Source organism: Oncorhynchus mykiss, chromosome 27 (assembly GCF_057628025.1).
Source record: "Oncorhynchus mykiss isolate SJ-2025 chromosome 27, ASM5762802v1, whole genome shotgun sequence".
NCBI classification, from domain to species: domain Eukaryota; kingdom Metazoa; phylum Chordata; class Actinopteri; order Salmoniformes; family Salmonidae; genus Oncorhynchus; species Oncorhynchus mykiss.
The window spans coordinates 22,740,986-22,766,631 of record NC_143048.1 but is presented as its reverse complement, the minus strand read 5'-3'; the positions used below and the strand labels follow the sequence as shown (position 1 = coordinate 22,766,631).

Below are 25,646 nucleotides of genomic sequence, written 5' to 3'. Positions count from 1 at the left end.
TGTTTGTTTTTTTACACAGAATTAGGCATAATGACTATGGCTCTAGATTGAAGAAAAAGGCTGTTTCAGGTGTAATAATTGGTGATATAACAGATTCACTGACACAGCATGTCTATGACAGCACCTCTATTGTCTTGCTACAGGGTCTGTTTGGGGTCCCCCAGGTATTTCTCCTAGATGAGAACTGTTGACAGGGTGAGTTCAGGGGGGGAGGTAGTGGTAAAGGTAGTGTTGCTCCAGTCTACACTCAGATTGCTCCATGAGCTGATTGGTAGAGGCAGGAGAAGATGTACACTGGTCCCCACAGCCAGGATGACAATGGCAGCCAGTACAGTGAGACCTCTCCTCAGGACCAGCTGGGTGGTGGAGAGCAGTCCACTGGGACTCCCATCCTCCCTCTTCACCTCTGGGGTCCCATTGCTTCCCCTGAGGTCTTCCTGGCCCTCAGTACTCACTGAAATGTATCCATTCACTGTCTGGGTGTGGAAGCAGGCACAATCTGGGTTAGAACAATGTTATTCGCGAGAGTATAGTGTAAATAATATAGAACATAGGACTGAGCAACATGTTTCTACTCACACTTCCACTGTTCTCTGTGTGGTCAGGTGCAACTATATTCCTCATTGACACCATATGTCCAGCCTTTCCAGCTCGTTTCACAGCCTGTCACAAACAGATCAACTCCATGATGCTCTCAACTGACAGCAAACCATTTCCTTCACCCGCCCCGAGCCACTACTATGCTTCACAGAAACCATAAAGATAGAGGTATGGGCTGTCAGTCTTTTAATCACCTAAGCCATTATATGTTCCAGATACGGAAGTGAAAAGCCACTGGTGACGTACCTTCTCTGTCATTCTCTTCCAGTTGAGCCTGAAGATGACAGTGATGAAGAAAGTGGACTGTAGAATTACACAGATGAACAGGCCTAACCAGAACCCTGTGTAGAGGGAAAGGGAAAGGGAAAGGGAAAAGGAGAGGAGAGGAGAGGAGAGGAGAGGAGAGGAGAGGAGAGGAGAGGAGAGGAGAGGAGAGGAGAGGAGAGGAGGTTATACCGGCTTTGACCAAAGACACAGAACATTGTGTCATCTTCAATAAAGAATACTCCCGCAATTCATGATTCTGGATTACTAGTGAAAGCAAAATATTTTCCTGAATTTGATCATGAACATACTTCTGTTGCAAGTATGTGGCAAGGCATTAAGCATGAGCAAAGACCCCTGGTCTTGAAAAGGAAGTCTAAAATTGTGTTCGGTTTTCATAAAATTCAGAAATTAGTAAATACCTAGGACCTTTAGGCCAGCTGTGAACATCAAAGAGATGCCCAGTGGAAGACCCACACAGTAGTAGGTGATAAGATTAGCCATCGCTGCTATCTTCTGTTTGCCCGTGCCCAGGATGATGCCCATACACACACACTGGAACAGACAGACAAATCTAAGATTAGTGGGTGTTCACAGAGAGAGACAAACACTGTTAGCTGGCGGTCAACAGGTTTAATGTCTTATCACTCATTCAACAAGTATTCCAGGATCCTGGAAAATTACATAGACGATCCCCCTTATTCCAACATACAGTACCAGTCAAAAGATTGGACACATCTACTCATTCAAGGGTTTTTCTTTATTTTGTACTATTTTCTACATTTTACAATAATAGTGAAGACATTAAAACTATGAAATAACACATATGGAATCATGTAGTAACCAAAATAGTGTTAAACAAATCAAAATATATTTTATATTTGAGATTCTTCAAAGTAGCCACCCTTTGCCTTGATGACAGCTTTGCACACTCTTGGCATTCTCTCAACCAGCTAATGTCTAGTGGTTTCTTTGCAGCAATTCGACCATGAAGGTCTGATTCACGCAGTCTCCTCTGAACAGTTGATGTTGAGATGTGTCTGTTACTTGAACTCTGTGAAGCATTTATTTGGGCTGCAATCTGAGGTGCAGTTAATTGCCGATTTCTGAGGCTGGTAACTCTAATGAACTTATCCTCTGCAGCAGAGGTAACTCTGGGTCTTCCTTTCCTGTGGCGGTCCTCATGAGAGCCAAATTGTCAAAGATCCAAGCCACCCCAGTCAAAGACGGTTCTCTCTACTACCGCATGGCAAGCGGTACCGGAGTGCCAAGTCTAGGACAAAAAGGCTTCTCAACAGTTTTTACACCCAAGCCATAAGACTCCTGAACAGGTAATCAAATGGCTACCCGGACTATTTGCATTGTGTGCCACCCCCCCAACCCTCTTTTTATGCTGCTACTACTCTCTGTTTATCATATATGCATAGTCACTTTAACTATACATTCATGTACATACTACCTCAACTGGGCCGACCAACCAGTGCTCCCGCACATTGGCTAACCGGGCTATCTGCATTGTGTCCCGCCACCCACCACCTGCCAACCCCTCTTTTACGCTACTGCTACTCTCTGTTATCATATATGCATAGTCACTTTAACCATATCTACATGAACATACTGCCTCAGTCAGGCTGACTAACCGGTGTCTGTATGTAGCCTCGCTACCTTTATAGCCTCGCTACTGTATATAGCCTGTCTTTTTACTGTTGTTTTATTTCTTTACTTACCTCTTGTTCACCTAACACCTTTCTTGCACTATTGGTTAGAGCCAGTAAGTAAGCATTTCACGGTAAGGTCTACTACACCTGTTGTATTCGGCGCACGCGACAAATATACTTTGATTTGATTTCATCATAGCGCTTGATGGTTTTTGTGACTGCACGTGAAGAAACTTTCAAAGTTCTTGAAATGTTCCCGGATTAACTGACCTAAACGTCTTAAAGTAATGATGGGCTGTTGTTTCTCTTTGCTTATTTGAGCTGTTCTTGCCATAATACGGACTTGGTCTTTTACCAAATAGGGCTATCTTCTGTATACCACCCCTACCTTGTCACAACACAACTGATTGGCTCAAACGCATTAAGAAGGAAAGAATTTCCACAAAGAAACTTTTAACAAGGCACACCTGTTAATTTAAATGGATTCCAGGTGACTACCTCATGAAGCTTCATGACTGTTGGAAAAGCATTTCAGGTGAAGCTGGTTGAGAGAATGCCAAGAGTGTGCAAAGCTGTCATCAGGGCAAGGGTGGCTACTTTGAAGAATCTCAAATATCAAATATATTTTGATTTGATTAACACTTTTTTGGTTACTACATAATTCCATATGTGTTATTTAATTGTTTTGATGTCTTCACTACTATTTGTCATGACGTTGGCCTGGGGGTAGGTTTATGACAGTCATAAATACCTCTTCCCCCCTTTTTCCTCTCTCTACCCTACTGATGTTACATTTGCAAACCCCTTTGGTTAACAGAGATTCTGGGAACATCAGAAGGTGGGAGGAAATGAACTATATTCTGGTAATCCGACCAATGGAACATATGCGGTGGTACTTAATGAATATGATGTCAGTTAGGTTGTCATCTGAGACATTCTCATCAATGATAAGATGACAAACTCTACAGTGGAAAGTCTACACATCAGAGTTATCGGATTCACATGGAATTGTTGTTCAATTTAAATGTTTGAATATTAAATTATTCGTGATGGGATGAAATGTGATTTTAGCTTCTAAAATGTGAGATTTGGGTTTTCATAAGATAGAGCTCTGCTCAATCAGTGGCCCGCCCCTGTGAAGGGACATGGGCTATAAAACTTTTCAAACACACCCTCCTCTCCCTTCCTATATAAGCCCTTGACGACAATGTAATCTCCTGTTCCGAGGACGTGAGGGCGACGGTCCAATGTCAGAATAGTTCAGATAATAACTACAGAACGAAGCCAACATCATCGTGAGCTTTGGTTGCGAATGGTATGAACTTTGAACTCTTATTCACTACAGAAGTGATACCTCCTAGCCGTTGAGTTAGCACCAGCCGCTGCAAACGAGGATTAGGAAGGAACAGATAGAGTATCCCATCTACCACACAACGACATTACTACAATGTATTCAATTTACCAGCAGAGACATTCTTCAAAGGACGAAGGACTCGGTTGGGCAACACGGCCTTCCATCTACCACCAACCTACCCGAAGCGCAGCTCAGAGTAAATATTTATTGCATTTTCCTTTTCCAAATGGGCGGTAATTTAGAATGCATAAGATACTGTATTTACAATAGCACAGCTTTGCCCTTTGTTCCTCAGTCTTCCCGCTCTTTCACTCAAACCCAGACCCCTTTCTTTTGTGTAACAAGCTGTCGTATCTGTTCCGCCAGCTAGGGACGTTTTCCTTTATGACGTAATTTGTAATCAAGTTATGATTTAATTATGTGTATGTGTAACCAATGTGATATGGCTAGCTAGTTAGCGGTGGTGCGCGCTAATAGCGTTTCAATCGTTTCAATCGGTCACTCGCTTTGAGACCTTGAAGTAGTGGTTCCCCTTGCTCTGCAAGGACCGTGGTTTTTGTGTAGCGATGGGTAACGATGCTTTGTGGGTGTCAGTTGTTGATGTGTGCAGATGGTCCTTGGTTCGAGCCCGGGTATGGGCGAGGGGACGGACTAAAGTTATACTGTTACATTAATGCTGTTGACCCGGGTCACTGGTTGCTGCGGAAAAGGAGGAGGTCAAAAGGGGGGTGAGTGTAACCGATGTGAAATGGCTAGCTAGTTAGCGGTGGTGCTTGCTAATAGCGTTTCAATCGGTGATGTCACTCACTTTGAGACCTTGAAGTAGTGGTTCCCCTCGCTCTGCAAGGAAAGCGGCTATTGTGGAGCGATGGATAACGGTGCTTCGTGGGTGTCAGTTGTTGATGTGTGCAGAGGAGCCCGGGTATGGGCGAGGGGACGGACTAAAGTTATACTGTTACATATGTGTAATTCTGTGTGATTAGTTAGGTATTTAGTAAATAAATAATTAAACCCAATTTTGTATTACTGGTTCAACTTGTTAGCCAGGGTTCGTGCAGATAACCAAGAATTTACAACTTTCAGATGAGACTGAATTAAGATGACGATTAATATTGACTGCTATTGATGTCAAATATTACTAGGTCTAGGTTTATAACAGCTCTATAAATATTATTTTGTGGTGCCCGACTCGCTAGTTAATTACATTTACATGATTAGCTCAATCAGGTAATCAGAAATAATTTTATAGAATAGCATGTCATATCACTTAATCCGGCATAGCCAAAGACACAACATATTCTACAATGTTGAAAATAGTACAAAAATAAAGGAAAACCCTGGAATGAGTAGGTGTGTCCAAACTTTTGACTGGTACTGTATATTAATGATTTCTAATTATAGCAGTACTATTGTATAAAATGTTATTTATTTTTTTCAATGGTTACAAACCACTTGAGTGCACTTACCACTAGCCCATCAAAGAACTGAAGGACACAGTACACGTTGAGAAGTTGAGAGACCAGATCTATGATCTGACTGAAAAGGAATTAAATAATCGTTATTGAGATGGTCAGGTTACAATTTGGGACTGTCTTGATTTGAATCATTATGTTGACTATATGTACACCCTACTTACTCATCAGAAGTAAACATGAAGGCGATCACTGTTTTAGTAGAGATCAGCACAATTCCCTGAATTACTGCCATTGAACCTAGGACGTGGAATGGAGGAAAAAGACATGCACTACTGCAAAAAAACAACTAGTTTGTCAAAGTAATTATTATCATTTTAGTTCACCATAGTTCACCGTAGTTGTGATGGTTGAAATAAGGGCCATATGAGCTAGAGTAAGTGTGTGACTGACCTGAGAGGGCGAGGGACACCTTGCTGGTGAGGATGGCCCCAGCTGTGTCTCCGGCCCCAAGAGCATTCCCCACACGAACACATGCTGCAGCCTGGATCCCCATGGGGAACTGTACCCGCACAACACAACACATTATCTAGACGCCTCATAAACATCTTGCTGTCTTAGTCTAACCATGCCTCAAACAAAGTTAATGTCTGTTTTTAACTCAGATTTGACTTTGATCTGTAGCCCACATGTACAGTACATTTTGGGTTATTCTTCAGCTTATTTGGACTGGATAGCCAGTGCATTGGGCTTAATTTGGTTTCCATGATAGGTGTTTGAGTAGGTGTGTAAAGAGTTCTGTACACATTACCATGTAGTTGATGAAAGCCAGCATTATGACCACATGTTGAGCAGCCAGGTCCACTTCACTCAGCATGCCTGAGAAAGAGAGGGGGAAGAATGCAGAGTTGGATGTTACATAGATATGGGTGTTTTGGCCTTTTGAATGTGACTGTTCATTGGTTCATTCGTGTTAACCTTAAGAGCTGAAATGTACCTGCAAGGAATCCCCCAAGCTCATAGATCCACCATTCGAAACATAGCATCAGTGTACTGGGGATGGCTAGTTTCATATAAGAGCCCCACTCCTGCAGCGCTTCTGTGGTCCAACCTGTAGGGGGAGACAAAGGCCTGTTTATCCCAACACAAACTGGTCTATTTCAATAGGTCACATTCATTTGGCACAGTCAGAGAGATGGACTTTCTCTTACCTCCCCATGTTTTCACATGTAGCTTCTTCCAACAAATGTAAGCAAACAAGAAGGAACATATGTAGAGCTGGGAGAGTGTATTAGCTGCTGCAGACCCTCTAGAAGACAAACACACAAACAAAAACAAACACTCCATGAAATTATAATGAACATTGCATAATTACAGTAGTTGGTACAAAATTGATACTCTGGCTATGTTACTGACTGTTATGAATATGGCACTGTTATCAATGTTTCTTGTGTGAGCACACCTACATAACTCCCAGGTCCATCCAGTAGAGCAGGATATAGTTTGTCACCACGTTGGCGATGTTGGCCGCTGCTGCTGTGTACATCTGAGGCAGTAATATCCCCTGAGCACAGAAACACACTAGTTGATATGATCATCCGATTCACACCTAACCTGGGTTACTGTACTCCTAGATTACTGTTTTCCTCTGAAACAGTCAGAGGTCACCAAGTGCCACACAGCTTCAGTGTGTAAATCAGCGAGAAAGATGTGTCGGCATCGAGTAATTGTCTCTGGCCCCCTCCCAGTTAGGGGGAGTGATGAGCTCTACAGCAGTCTCACAACTCAATCGCTAGTTGAAAACTGGTTTCTGCCCTTTCCAAGAGATAGAATTTGTAGATAATTGGCCCTCTTTCTGGGACTCACCCACAAACAGGACCATGCCTGGCCTGTTGAGGAGTGACAGACTCCATTCTAGCTGGAGGGGTGCTCTCATCTTATCTATGAACATAGACAGGGCTCTAACTCCTCTAGCTCCACTCACTTCTAGATTAGACTACTGCAATGCTCTACTTTCTGGCTACCCGGATAAAGCACTAAATTAACTTCAGCTAGTGCTAAACACGGCTGCTAGAATTTTCACTAGAACTCAAAAATGTGATCATATTACTCCAGTGCTAGCCTCTCTACACTGGCTTCCTGTTAAGGCTAGTGGTGATGTCAAGGTTTTACTGCTAACCTACAAATCATTACATGGGCTTGCTCCTACCTATCTTTCCCGATTCGGTCCTGCCATATACCTACACGTACGCTTCGGTCACAAGACGCAGGCCTCCTTATTATCCCTAGAATTTCTAAGCAAACAGCTGGAGGCAGGGCTTTCTCTGGTGGTCTGCCTAACCATGTGAGAGACGCAGACCTTTAAGTCTTTATTGAAGACTCATCTCTTCAGTAGGTCCTATGATTGAGTGTAGTCTGGCTCAGGGGTGTGAAGGTGAACGGGGCCACAGTGTCTCCCAACCCCACCTGTCTCAGCCTCCAGTATTTATGCTGCAATAGTTTATGTGTTGGGGGTCTAGGATCAGTCTGTTATATCTGGAGTATTTATTGTGTCTTATCCAGCTTCCTGTGTTAATTTAAGTATGCTCTCTCTCTCTCTCTCTCTCTCTCTCTCTCCCTCCCTCTCCCTCTCTCTCCCTCTCTCTCCCTCTCTCTTTCTTTCTTTCTTTCTTTCTTTCTTTCTTTCTTTCTTTTCTCAGGGGACCTGAGCCCTAGGACCATGCCTCAAGACTACCTGGCCTGATGACTCCTTGCTGTCCCCAGTCCACCTGGTCGTGCTGCTGGCACCTAAATGCTACCTTGTCCCGGACCTGTTGTTTTCGACTCTCTCTCTACTGCACCTGCTGTCTCTAACTCTGAATGATCGGCTATGAATAGCCAACATTTACTCTTGAGGTGCTGACCTGTTGCACCCTCTACAACCACTGTGATTATTATTATTATTTGACCCTGCTGGTCATCTATGAACGTTTGAACATCTTGGCCATGTACTGTTATAATCTCCACCCGGCAGAGCCAGAAGAGGACTGGCCACCCCTCAGAGCCTGGTTCCTCTCTAGATTTCTTCCTCGGTTCCTGCCTTTCTAGGGAGTTTTTCCTAGCCAGCGTGCTTCTACATCTGCATTGCTTCCTGTTTGGGTTTTAGGCTGGGTTTCTGTATAGCACTTTGTGACATCGACTGATGAAAAAAGGGCTTTATAAATACATTTGATTGATTTGATAGAGATAATGCTTGGGCATTTTGAATAGGACTGGACATTCTGTATAACACATTACGGCATTAAAAGTACAGTAGTGATACTCTCCACCCTTCATCATTCTTCTCTCCAGTTAAACCCATCCATCCATCGTTCTTTCCACAGGGTGATTCAAGTGTCCTTCGTAATGGAAGCTACGTGGCTTTTCTCCCAACACCCAACACACTAAAATCACAAAGTGTACCCTTCAATCTGTGCTGGGATTTGTTGAGTCAACTCAACTGACCTTACAAAAAATACATTCCATTGCATGAGCTACATCAGTTGGCATCATTTGAATGAATATTCTTCATTACCATGGTAATCCAGCATCACTTGGTAGAACATTCCCAAATACCATGAAAATGATTGCATCACAATACCAGGCCGCCATTGCGAGTGTACCTATGAGTTTACCAGTCAATTGTAAGGGATAAAGCATCCAAAGCCCTTCAATTCCTTCTTATTTCTATAGACGCAATGAGGTGTGAGGAACAAAACAAGTCATTTGTAGCCCAGCGGCACGGTCCGTGTACCTGGTTCTGGAGATAAGAAGCCTGAAGTTGATGCAGGAAAATAGCCTGAAAGAAAGAGATGCAGAGTAAATCATAAAGACAGGGAGGAGAGGATGTTTAATGCAATTAAATGAAAAGACACAAAATGTACTATTCATCTGATAAGAATAGGTTAATGGAGCCATCTAGTTAAAAACTCAGACACAATTGAGGCCACTCTAAAGAAGTGGGTGTTTGATAAAACAGATGACTCACTGGTACTGCAGGTAGGTAGGCGATGACATACAGCTGTGCTATTCTGAAAGACAGAGCATGTATTACCTGTTAAATCACACACCATTACTACACCTGTTTCCATGTATTTACCCTATACACACCACGTACTAAACTCTATCAATTTACCATTATGTTGTCCATGAAAATCACCTATTCAGGCAGCAGTGACAGAATGTTTATTGCATCTAGAAACTAACGGCAATCTGTACATCTCATTGAGTAGGTCAATTGGCTGTGAAAACATTGCTGTCATTTCCACTGAATGGAGTGTTTGGGGAATTGCCGGGGGCCACATTTGATGGCGAGAGCAGTCAGAGATGGTGTTATTGCAGCTAAGAGAATGAGGAGTTCTGTTCTCCTTCAATTAGCATACAAACAAGCACATTATCTTTATCCAGCATCAGAGGCACAATACCATGCATTGGCTGTATCTGTGATGTGCTCAGGTCTGAGTCATACAGTGTGAGTAGGGCCTCATATTTTTCCCGACCATGTGACCTGGGAGCTAGTCATAGGGTATAACCAGGGTCAGGAACAACTCTGAAGCTAGTCATAGGGTATAACCAGGGTCAGGAACAACTCTGAAGCTAGTCATAGGGTATGACCAGGGTCAATAACAATTCTGAAGCTAGTCATAGGGTATGACCAGGGTCAATAACAACTCTGAAGCTAGTCATAGGGTATGACCAGGGTCAATAACAACTCTGAAGCTAGTCATAGGGTATGACCAGGGTCAATAACAATTCTGGAGCAGCTAGTCATAGGGTATAACCAGGGTCAATAACAACTCTGGAGCTAGTAATATGGTATAACCAGGGTCAATAACAACTCTGAAGCTAGTCATAGGGTATAACCAGGGTCAATAACAATTCTGGAGCTAGTCATAGGGTATGACCAGGGTCAATAATCAACTCTTGGAGCTAGTCATAGGGTATAACCAGGGTCAATAATCAACTCTGGAGCTAGTCATAGGGTATAACGAGGGTCAATAACAATTCTGTAGCTAGTCATAGGGTATGACCAGGGTCAATAACAATTCTGGAGCTAGTAATATGGTATAACCAGGGTCAATAACAACTCTGAAGCTAGTCATAGGGTATAACCAGGGTCAATAATCAACTCTTGGAGCTAGTCATAGGGTATAGTATAACCAGGGTCAATAATCAACTCTTGGAGCTAGTCATATGGTATAACCAGGGTCAATAATCAACTCTGGAGCTAGTCATAGGGTATAACCAGGGTCAATAATCAACTCTTGGAGCTAGTCATAGGGTATAACCAGGGTCAATAATCAACTCTTGGAGCTAGTCATAGGGTATAACCAGGGTCAGGAACAACTCTGAAGCTAGTCATAGGGTATGACCAGGGTCAATAACAACTCTGAAGCTAGTCATAGGGTATGACCAGGGTCAATAACAATTCTGAAGCTAGTCATAGGGTATGACCAGGGTCAATAACAATTCTGGAGCTAGTCATAGGGTATGACCAGGGTCAATAACAATTCTGGAGCTAGTAATATGGTATAACCAGGGTCAATAACAACTCTGAAGCTAGTCATAGGGTATAACCAGGGTCAATAATCAACTCTTGGAGCTAGTCATAGGGTATAACCAGGGTCAATAATCAACTCTGAAGCTAGTCATAGGGTATAACGAGGGTCAATAACAATTCTGGAGCTAGTCATAAGGTATGATCAGGGTCAATAACAATTCTGGAGCAAGTAATATGGTATAACCAGGGTCAGGAACAACTCTAGAGGTCGTAATATGATATAACCAGGGTCAGGAACAACTCGGGAGCTAGTAATATGGTATAACTAGGGTCAATAACAACTCTAGAGCTGGTCACATGGTATAACCAGGACCCAGAGTTTTCGCTGTTCACGAAAAACTCCTGGCCCTAATATAAGTGGTAGTGTACTATAGTGTGAGTCAGACTCCAGGCCATCTGACTGTAATAGTCACCACTAACCAGCCTCCACCCAATACCCTGCGCTGAACTTAGTCACTGTTACTAGCTGGCTTCCACCCAGTATCCTGCCCTGAAATTAGTCACTGTTACTAGCCGGCTACCACCCAGTACCCTACCCTGAATTTAGTCACTGTTGCTAGCCGGCTACCATCCAGTACCCTGCCCTGAACTTAGTCACTGTTGCTAGCCGGCTACCACCCAGTAGCCTGCCCTGAACTTAGTCACTGTTACTAGTCAGCTTCCACCCAGTACCATGCCCAGAACTTAGTCACTGTTACTAGCCGGCTACCACCCAATACCCTGCCCTGAACTTAGTCACTGTTACTAGCCGGCTTCCACCCAGTACCTTGCCCTGAACTTAGTCACTGTTACTAGCCGGCTTCCACCCAGTACCTTGCCCTGAACTTAGTCACTGTTACTAGCCGGCTTCCACTCAGTACCTTGCCCTGAACTTAGTCACTGTTAATAGCCGGCTACCACCTGGTACTTTACCCTTCACCTTACAGACTGCTGCTCTATGTAGCCTACATAGTCATTGAACACTAGTCAATAATGTTTGCATACAGTACTGTTTTACCCACTTCATATGTATATAGTGTATTCTAGTCAAGGCTCATCCTATATAACTACTGCTCTGCAGATGTTTCCTTTTCACATACTGTCCATACAGTCTATACACACCATCATATACATACAGTACCAGTCAATGTCAGAGTCCGGAATATAAATATATACAGTACCAGTCAATGTCAGAGTCCGGAATATAAATATATACAGTACCAGTCAATGTCAGAGTCCGGAATATAAATATATACAGTACCAGTCAATGTCAGAGTCCGGAATATAAATATATACAGTACCAGTCAATGTCAGAGTCCGGAATATAAATATATACAGTACCAGTCAATGTCAGAGTCCGGAATATAAATATATACAGTACCAGTCAATGTCAGAGTCCGGAATATAAATATATACAGTACCAGTCAATGTCAGAGTCCGGAATATAAATATATACAGTACCAGTCAATGTCAGAGTCCGGAATATAAATATATACAGTACCAGTCAATGTCAGAGTCCGGAATATAAATATATACAGTACCAGTCAATGTCAGAGTCCGGAATATAAATATATACAGTACCAGTCAAAAGTTTGGACACACCTACTCATTCAAGGGTTTTTCTTTATTTTTACTATTTTCTACATTGTAGAATAAAAGTGAAGACATCAACTATGAAATAACACAGCAAAAAAGTGTTAAACAAATCAAAATATTTTATATTTGAGATTCTTCAAAGTAGCCACCCTTTGCCTTGATGACAGCTTTGCACACTCTTGGCATTCTCTCAACCAGCTTCATGAGGTAGTAATATTGTAATATTCATTGTAACATTGTCATTGTGACGTTTTAGTGCAACAACCACTAACAAATGTATAGCAGTCGTGTGATTCATTCCCACTGAACATAAAGGTAACATTTAGGATAGAGGTAGCCTGTAGAATATGCATTCAAGTACTGTCATACTGTCAGTGACTACTGTCATACAGGATGTCTTGAATCAATTGACCTTCTTTTTCAAAAACATTTCAGTCATTTTGATTGTCTTTTTCGTCTACTTTTCTTTTCTTCCTAGAGTCCGTTGTACTGCTTCTCCTCACCCTTTATAGACTTTTCTATTCTTCCTAGAGTCCGTTGTACTGCTTCTCCTAACCCTTTATAGACTTTTCTTTTCTTCCTAGAGTCCGTTGTACTGCTTCTCCTCACCCTTTATAGACTTTTCTTTTCTTCCTAGAGTCCGTTGTACTGCTTCTCCTCACCCTTTATAGACTTTTCTTTTCTTTCTAGAGTCCGTTGTACTGCTTCTCCTCACCCTTTATAGACTTTTCTTTTTTTCCTAGAGTCCGTTGTACTGCTTCTCCTCACCCTTTATAGACTTTTCTTTTCTTTCTAGAGTCCGTTGTACTGCTTCTCCTCACCCTTTATAGACTTTTCTTTTCTTCCTAGAGTCCGTTGTACTGCTTCTCCTCACCCTTTATAGACTTTTCTTTTCTTCCTAGAGTCCGTTGTACTGCTTCTCCTCACCCTTTATCGACTTTTCTTTTCTTCCTAGAGTCCGTTGTACTGCTTCTCCTCACCCTTTATAGACTTTTCTTTTCTTCCTAGAGTCCGTTGTACTGCTTCTCCTCACCCTTTATCGACTTTTCTTTTCTTCCTAGAGTCCGTTGTACTGCTTCTCCTCACCCTTTATAGACTTTTCTATTCTTCCTAGAGTCCGTTGTACTGCTTCTCCTCACCCTTTATAGACTTTTCTTTTCTTCCTAGAGTCCGTTGTACTGCTTCTCCTCACCCTTTATAGACTTTTATTTTCTTCCTAGAGTCCGTTGTACTGCTTCTCCTCACCCTTTATAGACTTTTCTATTCTTCCTAGAGTCTGTTGTACTGCTTCTCCTCACCCTTTATAGACTTTTATTTTCTTCCTAGAGTCCGTTGTACTGCTTCTCCTCACCCTTTATAGACTTTTCTATTCTTCCTAGAGTCCGTTGTACTGCTTCTCCTCACCCTTTATAGACTTTTATTTTCTTCCTAGAGTCTGTTGTACTGCTTCTCCTCACCCTTTATCGACTTTTCTTTTCTTCCTAGAGTCCGTTGTACTGCTTCTCCTCACCCTTTATAGACTTTTCTATTCTTCCTAGAGTCCGTTGTACTGCTTCTCCTCACCCTTTATAGACTTTTATTTTCTTCCTAGAGTCCGTTGTACTGCTTCTCCTCACCCTTTATCGACTTTTCTTTTCTTCCTAGAGTCCGTTGTACTGCTTCTCCTCACCCTTTATAGACTTTTCTTTTCTTCCTAGAGTCCGTTGTACTGCTTCTCCTCACCCTTTATAGACTTTTATTTTCTTCCTAGAGTCCGTTGTACTGCTTCTCCTCACCCTTTATCGACTTTTCTTTTCTTCCTAGAGTCCGTTGTACTGCTTCTCCTCACCCTTTATAGACTTTTCTTTTCTTCCTAGAGTCCGTTGTACTGCTTCTCCTCACCCTTTATAGACTTTTCTATTTTTCTTTTATTGTCTTTTTCAGCCCATTTTCATTCGGTCTTATCTCCTTTTCTACGATCCATGGTATATCTTGAAGCACTCAATGTGCAGTGGCGCTTTACATTTCTCACATGCATAGGTAGTACGTTTGTCCCAATGACGACTTCTCTGGAACCAGTGCATCGTGTTGATTGGCCAGTGGGAAGCTTTGTCATATCATGCCTGATCTTCCACAGTAGCAACCAGTAAAGATCTCATTCCGTGGCTCAGTGGTTTCATGCCAAACTTTTGCATATTTGGGCTGTATACTATGTGTTTTGGAATCACATCAGTGGCAGGCCTCTTCGATCGTTTGAACGCTTAATCTTTATTTTTGACCACCTGCAGCTTTTCCCTTGGCTCTTCTGGCTGACCCCTATGGCTTGTAGAGGCCCTTGGCTCTTCTGGCTGACCCCTATGGCTTGTAGAGGCCCTTGGCTCTTCTGGCTGACCCCTATGGCTTGTAGAGGCCCTTGGCTCTTCTGCCTGGACCCTCTGGCGGGTAGAGGCCCTTGGCTCTTCATTATCAACAATGGAGGGGGGTGGGGGGTGGTTGTGGATGGGGGGTGGGGAGGGGTAGATCATCATCACTGATAACGTTGTTCCTGTCATGATCTGTTTGCATAGGTTCAGCATATGCATTCAACAGCTTGGCTGGCAAATGGCCTGTCCATAGTCCATATCTGACCCATCACTACCACAATCACTCAGGACAGCATCTTTCTCATTTTGAGGGATAACTGCAATGTTGCATGCCTTGTCTGGGCAGTCACCTAGATCCAACATATCCAGAACTGGACTCAAAGTGTAACTAAAAGAAAGAACAGAGTAGAAAGTTAGGTAGAACAAGAACTATGTATGTGTATATCTATGTGTATACCTACAGTGCTTTGCGAAAGTATTCGGCCCCCTTGAACTTTGAGACCTTTTGCCACATTTCAGGCTTCAAACATAAAGATATAAAACTGTATTTTTTTGTGAAGAATCAACAACAAGTGGGACACAATCATGAAGTGGGAAAGACATTTATTGGATACTTCAAACTTTCTTAACCTAAATGACTAATGATGATAAATACAATCCACCTGTGTGTAATCAAGTCTCCGTATAAATGCACCTGCACTGTGATAGTCTCAGAGGTCCGTTAAAAGCGCAGAGAGCATCATGAAGAACAAGGAACACACCAGGCAGGTCTGAGATACTGTTGTGAAGAAGTTTAAAGCCGGATTTGGATACAAAAAGATTTCCCAAGCTTTAAACATCCCAAGGAGCACTGTGCAAGCGATAATATTGAAATGGAAGGAGTATCAGACCACTGCAAATCTACCAAGACCTGGCCGTCCCTCTAAACTTTCAGCTCATACAAGGAGAAGACTGATCAGAGATGCAGCCAAGAGGCCCATGATCACTCTGGATGAACTGCAGAGATCTACAGCTGAGGTGGGAGACTCTGTCCATAGGACAACAATCAGTCGTATATTGCACAAATCTGGCCTTTATGGAAGAGTGGCAAGAAGAAAGCCATTTCTTAAAGATATCCATAAGAAGTGTCGTTTAAAGTTTGCCACAAGCCACCTGGGAGACACACCAAACATGTGGAAGAAGGTGCTCTGGTCAGATGAAACCAAAATTGAACTTTTTGGCAACAATGCAAAACGTTATGTTTGGCGTAAAAGCAACACAGCTGAACACACCATCCCCACTGTCAAACATGGTGGTGGCAGCATCATGGTCTGGGCCTGCTTTTCTTCAGCAGGGACAGGGAAGATGGTTAAAATTGATGGGAAGATGGATGGAGCCAAATACAGGACCATTCTGGAAGAAAACCTGATGGAGTCTGCAAAAGACCTGAGACTGGGATGGAGATTTGTCTTCCAACAAGACAATGATCCAAAACATAAAGCAAAATCTACAATGGAATGGTTCAAAAATAAACATATCCAGGTGTTAGAATGGCCAAGTCAAAGTCCAGACCTGAATCCAATCGAGAATCTGTGGAAAGAACTGAAAACTGCTGTTCACAAATGCTCTCCATCCAACCTCACTGAGCTCGAGCTGTTTTGCAAGGAGGAATGGGAAAACATTTCAGTCTATCAATGTGCAAAACTGATAGAGACATACCCCAAGCGACTTACAGCTGTATTCGCAGCAAAAGGTGGCGCTACAAAGTATTAACTTAAGGGGGCTGAATAATTTTGCACGCCCAATTTTTCAGTTTTTGATTTGTTAAAAAAGTTTGAAATATCCAATAAATGTCATTCCACTTCATGATTGTGTCCCACTTGTTGTTGATTCTTCACAAAAAAATACAGTTTTATATCTTTATGTTTGAAGCCTGAAATGTGTCAAAAGGTCGCAAAGTTCAAGGGGGCCGAATACTTTCACAAGGCACTGTAGATACACTGTGTTATCCCGCCGGTCACTATTGTTGCCGTCAACATGTTTACACATTCTATGACCACACTGAACAAGTTGAGTAATTGCAAATGCATATATCAAAACTAGACACCTTAAAGATGATGATGTACCAAAAATCTTTGTCCTATCTTAACGTTAACATACTTTACTAACCTTTTGTTTGGGAGCTTTGATGCAGCCATCCTCTTCTCATGGTGCAACCAGGAAGTAAACAGCTCTGGTCATGTGACAATTTACACTAAACATGTGACACTGCACATCATTCATTGAGACCCTTTATTATTTAAATATTTGCTGGAAATGCATTGATACGTTATTCAGTAACATTTTTAGAGCCTTATAACTGAAAACGTTTTTTCTTAGTGACCGATGGGATTATATAGGTTAACTATTATTCTACAATGTAGAAAATAGTAAAAATAAAGATAAACTGTTGAATAAGTAGGTGTGTCCCAACTTTTTACCGGTACTGTATATATCTATATTCCGGACTCTGACATTGCTTGTTCTGATATTTCTTAATTTGTTTCTTTCAATTTTGTGGATTTATGTGTATTGTTTTGTATAGTTAGGTATTACTAAACTGTTGGAGCTAGAAGCATAAGCATTTCGCTGCACCTGCAATAACAGTAGCGAAATATGTGTATGCGACCAGTAACATTTGATTTGTAGTTTTTACCTGGCCACTTCAGGCTCCTGGCCCAGAGCCAACAGGATAGACTGGGTGTTGAGGAGCATGGCCCAGCAGGGGAGACAGAAGAGCAGCAGGATCAACACACTCCTCTGGAGAATCACCCCCACACGCTGCAGGTTCTTACCACCAAATGTCTGCTCAGACACACACACACACACACACACACACACACACACACACACACACACACACACACACACACACACACACACACACACACACACACACACACACAAACAGCAGCATGAATGACATGAGACATTATCGTTGGGGTCACAGTCTACGACTGTTGCATATATTTGAACTGGAACGTCAACTACTGCATTCAAATATATTTACATACCTGAGATACCAAAGTGTCACATGCTAAGGCAAGTCCACCTCCTGTTGCGGCAGTCGTAACATTAATAGTCTGAAGAAGATGATCATCAAACACATTTACAGCACACAGTTACACACAGATTTACATTATTACGTAACATAAAAAAAAAAAAAGAGAATTGATTATATCATTGCTATCCCCTCCCTTGTGGTTCTTCAAATGAACACCAGAATCTGTGAGGACCTTAGGTGATGTTGTAATCTTTCTTACCATTTTCCCGCTCTTCTCTAATCACATGCAGAGGAGCCATTTCCTTATCTAAGCTGATAGACCCCAGCAGTTTACACAACATAGCTAGAGGATTGACTCACCGCGCAGGCCAGGCCATAGCCAGCTAACACCGCATTCCCCAGGCGACCACAGAACATAGTGATGACAAACGGAAGCAGGTAGTTTAGGATTCGAGACAGCAGCTAGGGGAAAAAGACATGCATAAACAATAACAAACACCCCATTGGGAAAAACTGGTTGAATCAACGCTGTTTCCACATCATTTCAACCCAAATAATCTATGTGATGATGTTGAATCAACGTTGAAAACTTATTGGATTTGTAAAAAGTAATCAATGTAAGGACATTTCACCTCACTTTGAACCTAAGCCCAATGACATTGTGACATGTTTTGTTGATTTCACACTGAATTCACAATAGTTGACAACTCAACCAAATGTAAATCCAAACTAGACGCTGAACTGACGTCTCTGCCCAGTGGGACAGACATTACTTCTAAGTTAATCAAGAGAAATCTACTTGAAATACTAGTTCTGATGGGCTTCAGTGTCCCTCGGAGTGTACTTTTAATAAATCATAGAGCATTAGTATGCACTGCACAGTTCATCCTGTAGCCTAGTATTTCATTCTCACAGAGTAGTCTACCTATAACCCTAGCAACAGAGCTATCCACTTCCAAACAGGGCCACACAATAGTTGTGTCCCAAATGGTACCCTATATTCCCTATATAAGGCACTACCTGTTAAAAAAGTAGTGTTCTATATAGGGAGTATATGGTGCCATTTGGGAAACCCACAATTACACACAACAGGCTAGGTGGGCAGTGCCAGTCCTTACCAAGGGTCCAGTCATCCGGAGAATGTGGTATAGCTCCTCTCTATGTGCCAGGGGGATTCTGTGCCTTACCCAGCGGCAGCAGAACAGTTTGGCACTAGACTCCTCCATTATAGGTAAATTAGAATTAGAAGTGGGCCCAGATGCCAGTGTAGGCCCAGAGTCTTCCATCCCTGCCTCTGTGTCTGTGTGTGTCCCCTCTCAGTCCTATGTACTGTTACTGCTGATACTGTGCTGTAACTCCCCTGTCACTGTCAGACAGACAGCTCCTCTGCAGCTGTGTAAGCACTGCTCTGGTCAGCAGGTCACCAATGCAAAGTTTCAACATCCCAAAAGGCTTACTCATTGAATAAAAGTGTGAGACATCTCAAGTGCCTTGGCATTGCATAATAGAAGGAATCAGATAAATAGATAAGTAGAACAAAAATTCTGCCCAAAAGACATCAACAAGGACCAAGAGATACAGACCAATAAATACCACTATTTATTTTATATTAACAGGTCTTTTAACTGAATGGCTAATACTTATTGGGTATTTATGCTTTGTTTGCATCTCAGGGATGGGGGTGGAGTTGAGTGAATCATTATGCGTGTGACAACAGAGAGAAACTTAATGAGTTACAATGCGGCATAGATGTAATTAACCTTATCCTCTTCCTCTGTATTCAATGTGAATAGAAATTAGATAGGTGATTAAGAGCATACAATGGTTGTGGATAGTATTTTTATGACAACAAACTTAGCTTATGACCCAAGCAATCAACCTCAAACCCAAAGTCAATTTCAGACTATTCAACTAGATGTGTGTTGATCATTAGGAAGGATGTAGCATCAAACATAAACGTGGCTGACAATCTCCCTCGTCAGAGCAGCAAAGATGGCCTATTGCAACAGAAGATGCAGCCTGTGGTATTGGCAGGGGAAAGCTTAATTTACCTGGCCATCTGTAACACTGTGACAGCAGATGGTAATGCAAATGGGGAAAATATACTGTATCTTATGGATGGAATACATCCTTATTATATTTTTACCTTTATTTAACTAGGCAAGTCAGTTAAGAACAAATTCTTATTTACAATGATGGCCTACCCCCCCCCAGCCGGTTGAGATACAGCCCGGGATCAAACCCGGGTCTGTAGAGACGCCTCTAGCACTGTGATGCAGTGCCTTAAACAGCTGTGCCACACTATGTATTCTCATAAGAACTTTATGGAAAGGTGCTGTTGTCTGAAGTTCGTTTATGGAGGAGAATTACAAACCAAAACCAGTAGACACACTCAAAAACTACAAAGACACCTATCAGGTAGAGAGAACTGATGACAGTGACAGGGAGATGTAGTATCTATCTGCACTCCCACTCTCTCAGCACAGGAGGGGGCAACAGGGCTGTAAATACTTGGAGGGATGAAAGCTGTCTAAAATCTCAATAGCTATCAAAATGTTCCAAAAGGGTTCTTTGGCTGTCCCCATAGGGGAACCTTTTTTGGTTGCAGGTAGAACCAGTTTGGGTTCCATTTAAAAGTGTTCTACATGGAACCCAAAAGAGATTCTTCAAAGGGTTCTGCTATGGGGACAGCCAAAGAACTCTAGAAAGCACCTTTTTTTCTAAGAATGCACTGTGTCAGTCACTGGACTGTCCCAGGCTCTAGCCTGACTGAAACAATCAGGCCACATCAGACATCATGTGCCATGTCACTTGAATTCTTGTCATCTTGTTGCTTCCCCTCTGATGCCCGTCTGTTATCGTGTTGTTCACATTCTCCTGGACTGATGATGGCACTTCATATCCCTGCTCGCCTTGCCTCTCTCGCTCTGCCTCTCTTGTTTGGACAGCTTAGAAACACAGGGACATGTGAAGAGGAGACACAGTGGGAAAATTGGATACAGAGCAGGGATTGAACCCTCTGGTCTCAGTGGTTGTTATATAAATGATGTGCTAAGAGCTGGCAGTGTTACCACTTGACCACAGGCACTGCAGAGGGAAGCTTTTTCTGTGAGCTATAACATATTATTGTCCCTTGGCTTCCTCCTCTAGGTCTCCAGCCTTTAGGATGAAAATGAACCCCCTGATAAAAGCCCTTACCCCGCTTCTCTTCCTGGGCTGTTTGTATCAGCTAGCAGCAGGTCAATAAAAATAACCCTCCTTTATTCCAAAAATACTCTACTGATATCTACCTCTCTGCCATGAAAACTATCCCCTTTCATCACTAAGATAATGTTTATCCAGCACAGTGAGTACCAGTGCTTGGTGTATAATTAATTGACCCTATTATAGATGGGTATGTGTCATGTCTGAGGTGTGTGTATATAGAGTGTGAAACAGGAAACATTTCAATAAACTAGACCAGAAGAATAAAAGCCGTGGATGAAAGCCAAAACGAGTCACCCAACCTAATTTCACACGCGGTGTCAAAGCCAGTCAGATGACATAAATTACATATATACAGAAATAGCTACTGTAAGTACATTACAAAGATGTATTGTAATCATGTCTGGTGTTTTTATAATGGTAGCATAACTAATCCTATTGTTCTCGTCTTGGATGTGCTGTAGGGGCCCGATTCCAACTTAGAAAATGTTGTTGGTATTCAGACTTACCTTATGGAGGTGCAGAGTGGCATAGCCATGGGAAGATGTTTGGGGGTGGGGGTGCTGCCATTTCTTCTAAGACGGGATGCAGAATTGTGTTAGCTTTTTCAGCTACATCGGTCTGCTAATACAGGACTAGTAAAGGCCCAGTGCCTTTAAATATACAGTGGGGAGAACAAGTATTTGATACACTGCCGATTTTGCAGGTTTCCTTACTTACAAAGCATGTAGAGATCTGTCATTTTTATCATAGGTACACTTCAACTGTGAGAGACGGAATCTAAAACAAAAATCCAGAAAATCACATTGTATGATTTTTAAGTAATTAATTTGCATTTATTGCATGACATAAGTATTTGATCACCTACCAAAAAGTAAGAATTCCGGCTCTCACAGACCTGTCAGTTTTTCTTTAAGAAGCCCTCCTGTTCTCCACTCATTACCTGTATTAACTGCACCTGTTTGAACTCGTTACCTGTATAAAAGACACCTGTCCACACACTCAATCAAACAGACTCCAACCTCTCCACAATGGCCAAGACCAGAGAGCTGTGTAAGGACATCAGGGATAAAATTGTAGACCTGCACATGGCTGGGATGGGCTACAGGACAATAGGCAAGCAGCTTGGTGAGAAGGCAACAACTGTTGGCGCAATTATTAGAAAATGGAAGAAGTTCAAGATGATGGTCAATCACCCTCGGTCTGGGGCTCCATGCAAGATCTCACCTTGTGGGGCATCAATGATCATGAGGAAGGTGAGGGATCAGCCCAGAACTACACGGCAGGACCTGGTCAATGACCTGAAGAGAGCTGGGACCACAGTCTCAAAGAAAACCATTAGTAACACACTACGCCGTCATGGATTAAAATCCTGCAGCGCACGCAAGGTCCCCCTGCTCAAGCCAGCGCATGTCCAGGCCCGTCTGAAGTTTGCCAATGACCATCTGGATGATCCAGAGGAGGAATGGGAGAAGGTCATGTGGTCTGATGAGACAAAAATAGAGCTTTTTGGTCTAAACTCCACTCGCCGTGTTTGGAGGAAGAAGAAGGATGAGTACAACCCCAAGAACACCATCCCAACCGTGAAGCATGGAGGTGGAAACATCATTCTTTGGGGATGCTTTTCTGCAAAGGGGACAGGACGATTGCACCATATTGAGGGGAGGATGGATGGGGCCATGTATCGCGAGATCTTGGCCAACAACCTCCTTCCCACAGTAAGAGCATTGAAGATGGGTCGTGGCTGGGTCTTCCAGCATGACAATGACCCGAAACTCACAGCCAGGGCAACTAAGGAGTGGCTCCCTAAGAAGCATCTCAAGGTCCTGGAGTGGCCTAGCCAGTCTCCAGACCTGAACCCAATAGAACATCTTTGGAGGGAGCTGAAAGTCCGTATTGCCCAGTGACAGCCCCGAAACCTGAAGGATCTGGAGAAGGTCTGTATGGTGGAGTGGGCCAAAATCCCTGCTGCAGTGTGTGCAAACCTGGTCAAGAACTACAGGAAACGTATGATCTCTGTAATTGCAAACAAAGGTTTCTGTACCAAATATTAAGTTATGCTTTTCTGAAGTATCAAATACTTATGTCATGCAATAAAATGCAAATTAATTACTAAAAAATCATACAATGTGATTTTCTGGATTTTTGTTTTAGATTCCGTCTCTCACAGTTGAAGTGAACCTATGATAAAAAATTACAGAACTCTACATGCTTTGTAAGTAGGAAAACCTGCAAAATCGTCAGTGTATCAAATTCTTGTTCTCTCCACTGTATATAATTATTATTTGTATTAATATTTGTGTTTAATTCAGATTTTCCCATGGCCATGGTAATGAGCTTTGCAGGCGTGGTTTCCTTGCAGACGCTGAATACATTTAATTTAACTGCTGAAAACCCTCTGAAAACCCTCCCACTATGAAAGAAAGCCATGTAAATGCATGCATGTTCGTCTCAGTTTCAGCACCAACTGGTGGCCTTACCTCATTCTAAAACTCTCAGCTACCATGATACATGCTCCTTCTCCTAGTCACTCCTATAGGCTACAATAACTAAATCAAAGAGCAAATAGACCAGTATTTTGTCTAGAACATAAACACCTTGTTTTGTCTGGGAACAGCACCATGTGTATTTCCCCATTCGTTTTATTACAGTTTATCCTAAACACACTTAAATGTGCATCAGATTAGACAACAGCTGCACAGCAACTGCACCTTGGAAAGATGGTTATTTGCTGGGTTATCCACAACTTAATTTTGGACAAAATGACCTGCTATCTACAACCTAATTTTGGACAAAATTACCTTGAGGGATTCCTGGAATGGAATGATGCAAAATAGAAGCTATAAATGGAAGAAAACAAACACTAAAGTGACAGTTATTAATACATGTATGTGTGTATTACTGATGTTAGTTCCCGATAGTGGCTAATATTTAACATGATACAAATTGTAAAATAAAATAGAAAAAAGCCCTGGTATTAAATGAAAACATTCTAAAGCATATACATCAACTCTGCAGGTCCAGCCCTACAGAAGCCTATAGCTTGGCTCTGCACATTTCATCTACGCAAATTATGAGGGCACACAATTACAATTCAGAATAACGGCACAGCTATTTCTAGCCTACATCACTGTGGAAAAGGGGCAACAATACATTTCATGTTGATATGATTTTCAGTTTGCTTTCATATGACTGGTTTCCCAATCGTCTCCAGGGTTCAGTGCCCGCCCTCCCATTAGGCAAGATTAGGCCGCCGCCTATGGCGGCACTTGAATTTGGGGAGGCATTTTGACAATTGGCTGCCGGACTTCGGCGCCCCAGATAGGCTACAACACCGCCCGCGGCACCCCACCCACCAGCTCATAGCGTTGCTGCAGTTCCTGTCTCAACCCCATTCCCACTTCTCCCGAAAATCACTCCCACTATCCTTGGTCGCTGTGGTGATTGATGGTGATGTGTGTGTTTGTATGGGATTATCTAATTGTGAGACATTAATAAAAATGAATCTGCCAATTAAATTATTATGTTTATGTTTGTGTGTGTGACGAAGACGATTAGTGATTAAGGCAGTAGCCTAACCTAGCCTGTTAACGGTAGCTAGCTACTAACGTTACTAGTGGATAACATTTTAGCTAAAAGTAATCTATAGAGATTTGAAACAAAGCGACTAAAAAACAACGAGAAAAGAGGCACAAAGAAATTCGCTGGTGAAATGTATCAGCGTGCAGCAATGTCCATCAACCGGTGTGGAGAATGACAAGTCAACGAAGACAGGCCATTCATTCGCCGAGAACGACAAGCACCCATTCGCTGATTTCAGCACCAGGCCTAGCAAACACCTCCAAACAATGCCAACGAAGACCCAACTATCTTGGACCCAGACTCAAATCGTCGCTCCCCGTCCCGGATAACAATGGTGGTACTGCTAAATCCGACTCCCAGACAAAACACATAAAATATCCCATTGAGTGACCAAAATATGGGAATGGATATTTACGGGATATGTTAGTGCAGGCTGGGCCACATCAGGATAAGGAGGGGAATTTCCCAAGAGATGAGGGGCAACGAAAGTGTTCGGTGGCCCGATGGCGAACGGGGAGAAAGAGGAGAGACAAAGGCTTGTCTATTCCAAGCAAAACGATGCAGCCTTCTGTTTTTTCACACGAATGCAAATCTGCGCTGGTCAGGGATGGAACCAGGGACTGGAAGAATCTGTGCCACCTCAGCTCGAATGAGAAGTCGCATGACCACCTAGATGGTTTCCAGAGGTGGAAGAAGCTGAAGACCAGGCTGATGTTCAAGCAAACTCGAATGATTTGATTTCTGGACCATGGACAGCTACCGAGAGAAAACATCGCTGAGTGCAATACAGCACCGCAGCAGAGGAAAGAGGCCACTCTAGGTGGAGACTAAATACATACATTGTTGAAAGTGATGTTGGACAATCAAATCTGATTTGAAAAATAAATGAAATTCGTTCAGGCTGGGTCAATGACATAAAGCTTATTTTACAATGCTCCAGTGAAACGAGGCCCGCCATGCATTTATGAAATCAGTTGTTTCCAAAGATCAAATGATCTTACTCGGTTTTAACAGTTCTACAGAAATATTAAAATGTATGTTAAATATGTTATATA

General features: G+C 42.5%; 1 protein-coding gene and 1 long non-coding RNA gene across 3 annotated transcripts; both read right to left on the bottom strand.

Annotated features, from left to right (window-relative positions):
- Positions 1-111: 111 nt before the first annotated feature.
- On the bottom strand, positions 112-19,224 carry LOC110507772 (multidrug and toxin extrusion protein 1-like). Of its 2 annotated transcripts, none has more exons than XM_021588000.3 (17): positions 18,924-19,224; positions 18,166-18,267; positions 17,816-17,884; positions 17,458-17,606; positions 9,295-9,337; positions 9,061-9,105; positions 6,755-6,852; positions 6,500-6,597; positions 6,286-6,399; positions 6,100-6,167; positions 5,742-5,850; positions 5,513-5,588; positions 5,343-5,412; positions 1,287-1,419; positions 847-941; positions 580-663; positions 112-476 (listed from the first exon to the last, which is right to left on the bottom strand). In XM_021588000.3, exons 1-17 carry the CDS (start codon positions 19,089-19,091, stop codon positions 174-176), a joined length of 1,824 nt encoding a protein of 607 aa, XP_021443675.2. In that variant the 5' UTR covers positions 19,092-19,224; the 3' UTR covers positions 112-173. The 2 variants fall into 2 exon arrangements, with proteins under 2 accessions (XP_021443675.2, XP_090079596.1); XM_090223470.1 differs by having other exon boundaries at positions 334-472.
- Positions 14,281-17,049, bottom strand: LOC149971279 (uncharacterized). The gene is made up of 2 exons (XR_016492437.1): positions 16,932-17,049; positions 14,281-15,171 (listed from the first exon to the last, which is right to left on the bottom strand). It is a non-coding gene; the product is annotated as an uncharacterized LOC149971279 (long non-coding RNA).
- Positions 19,225-25,646: the final 6,422 nt, after the last annotated feature.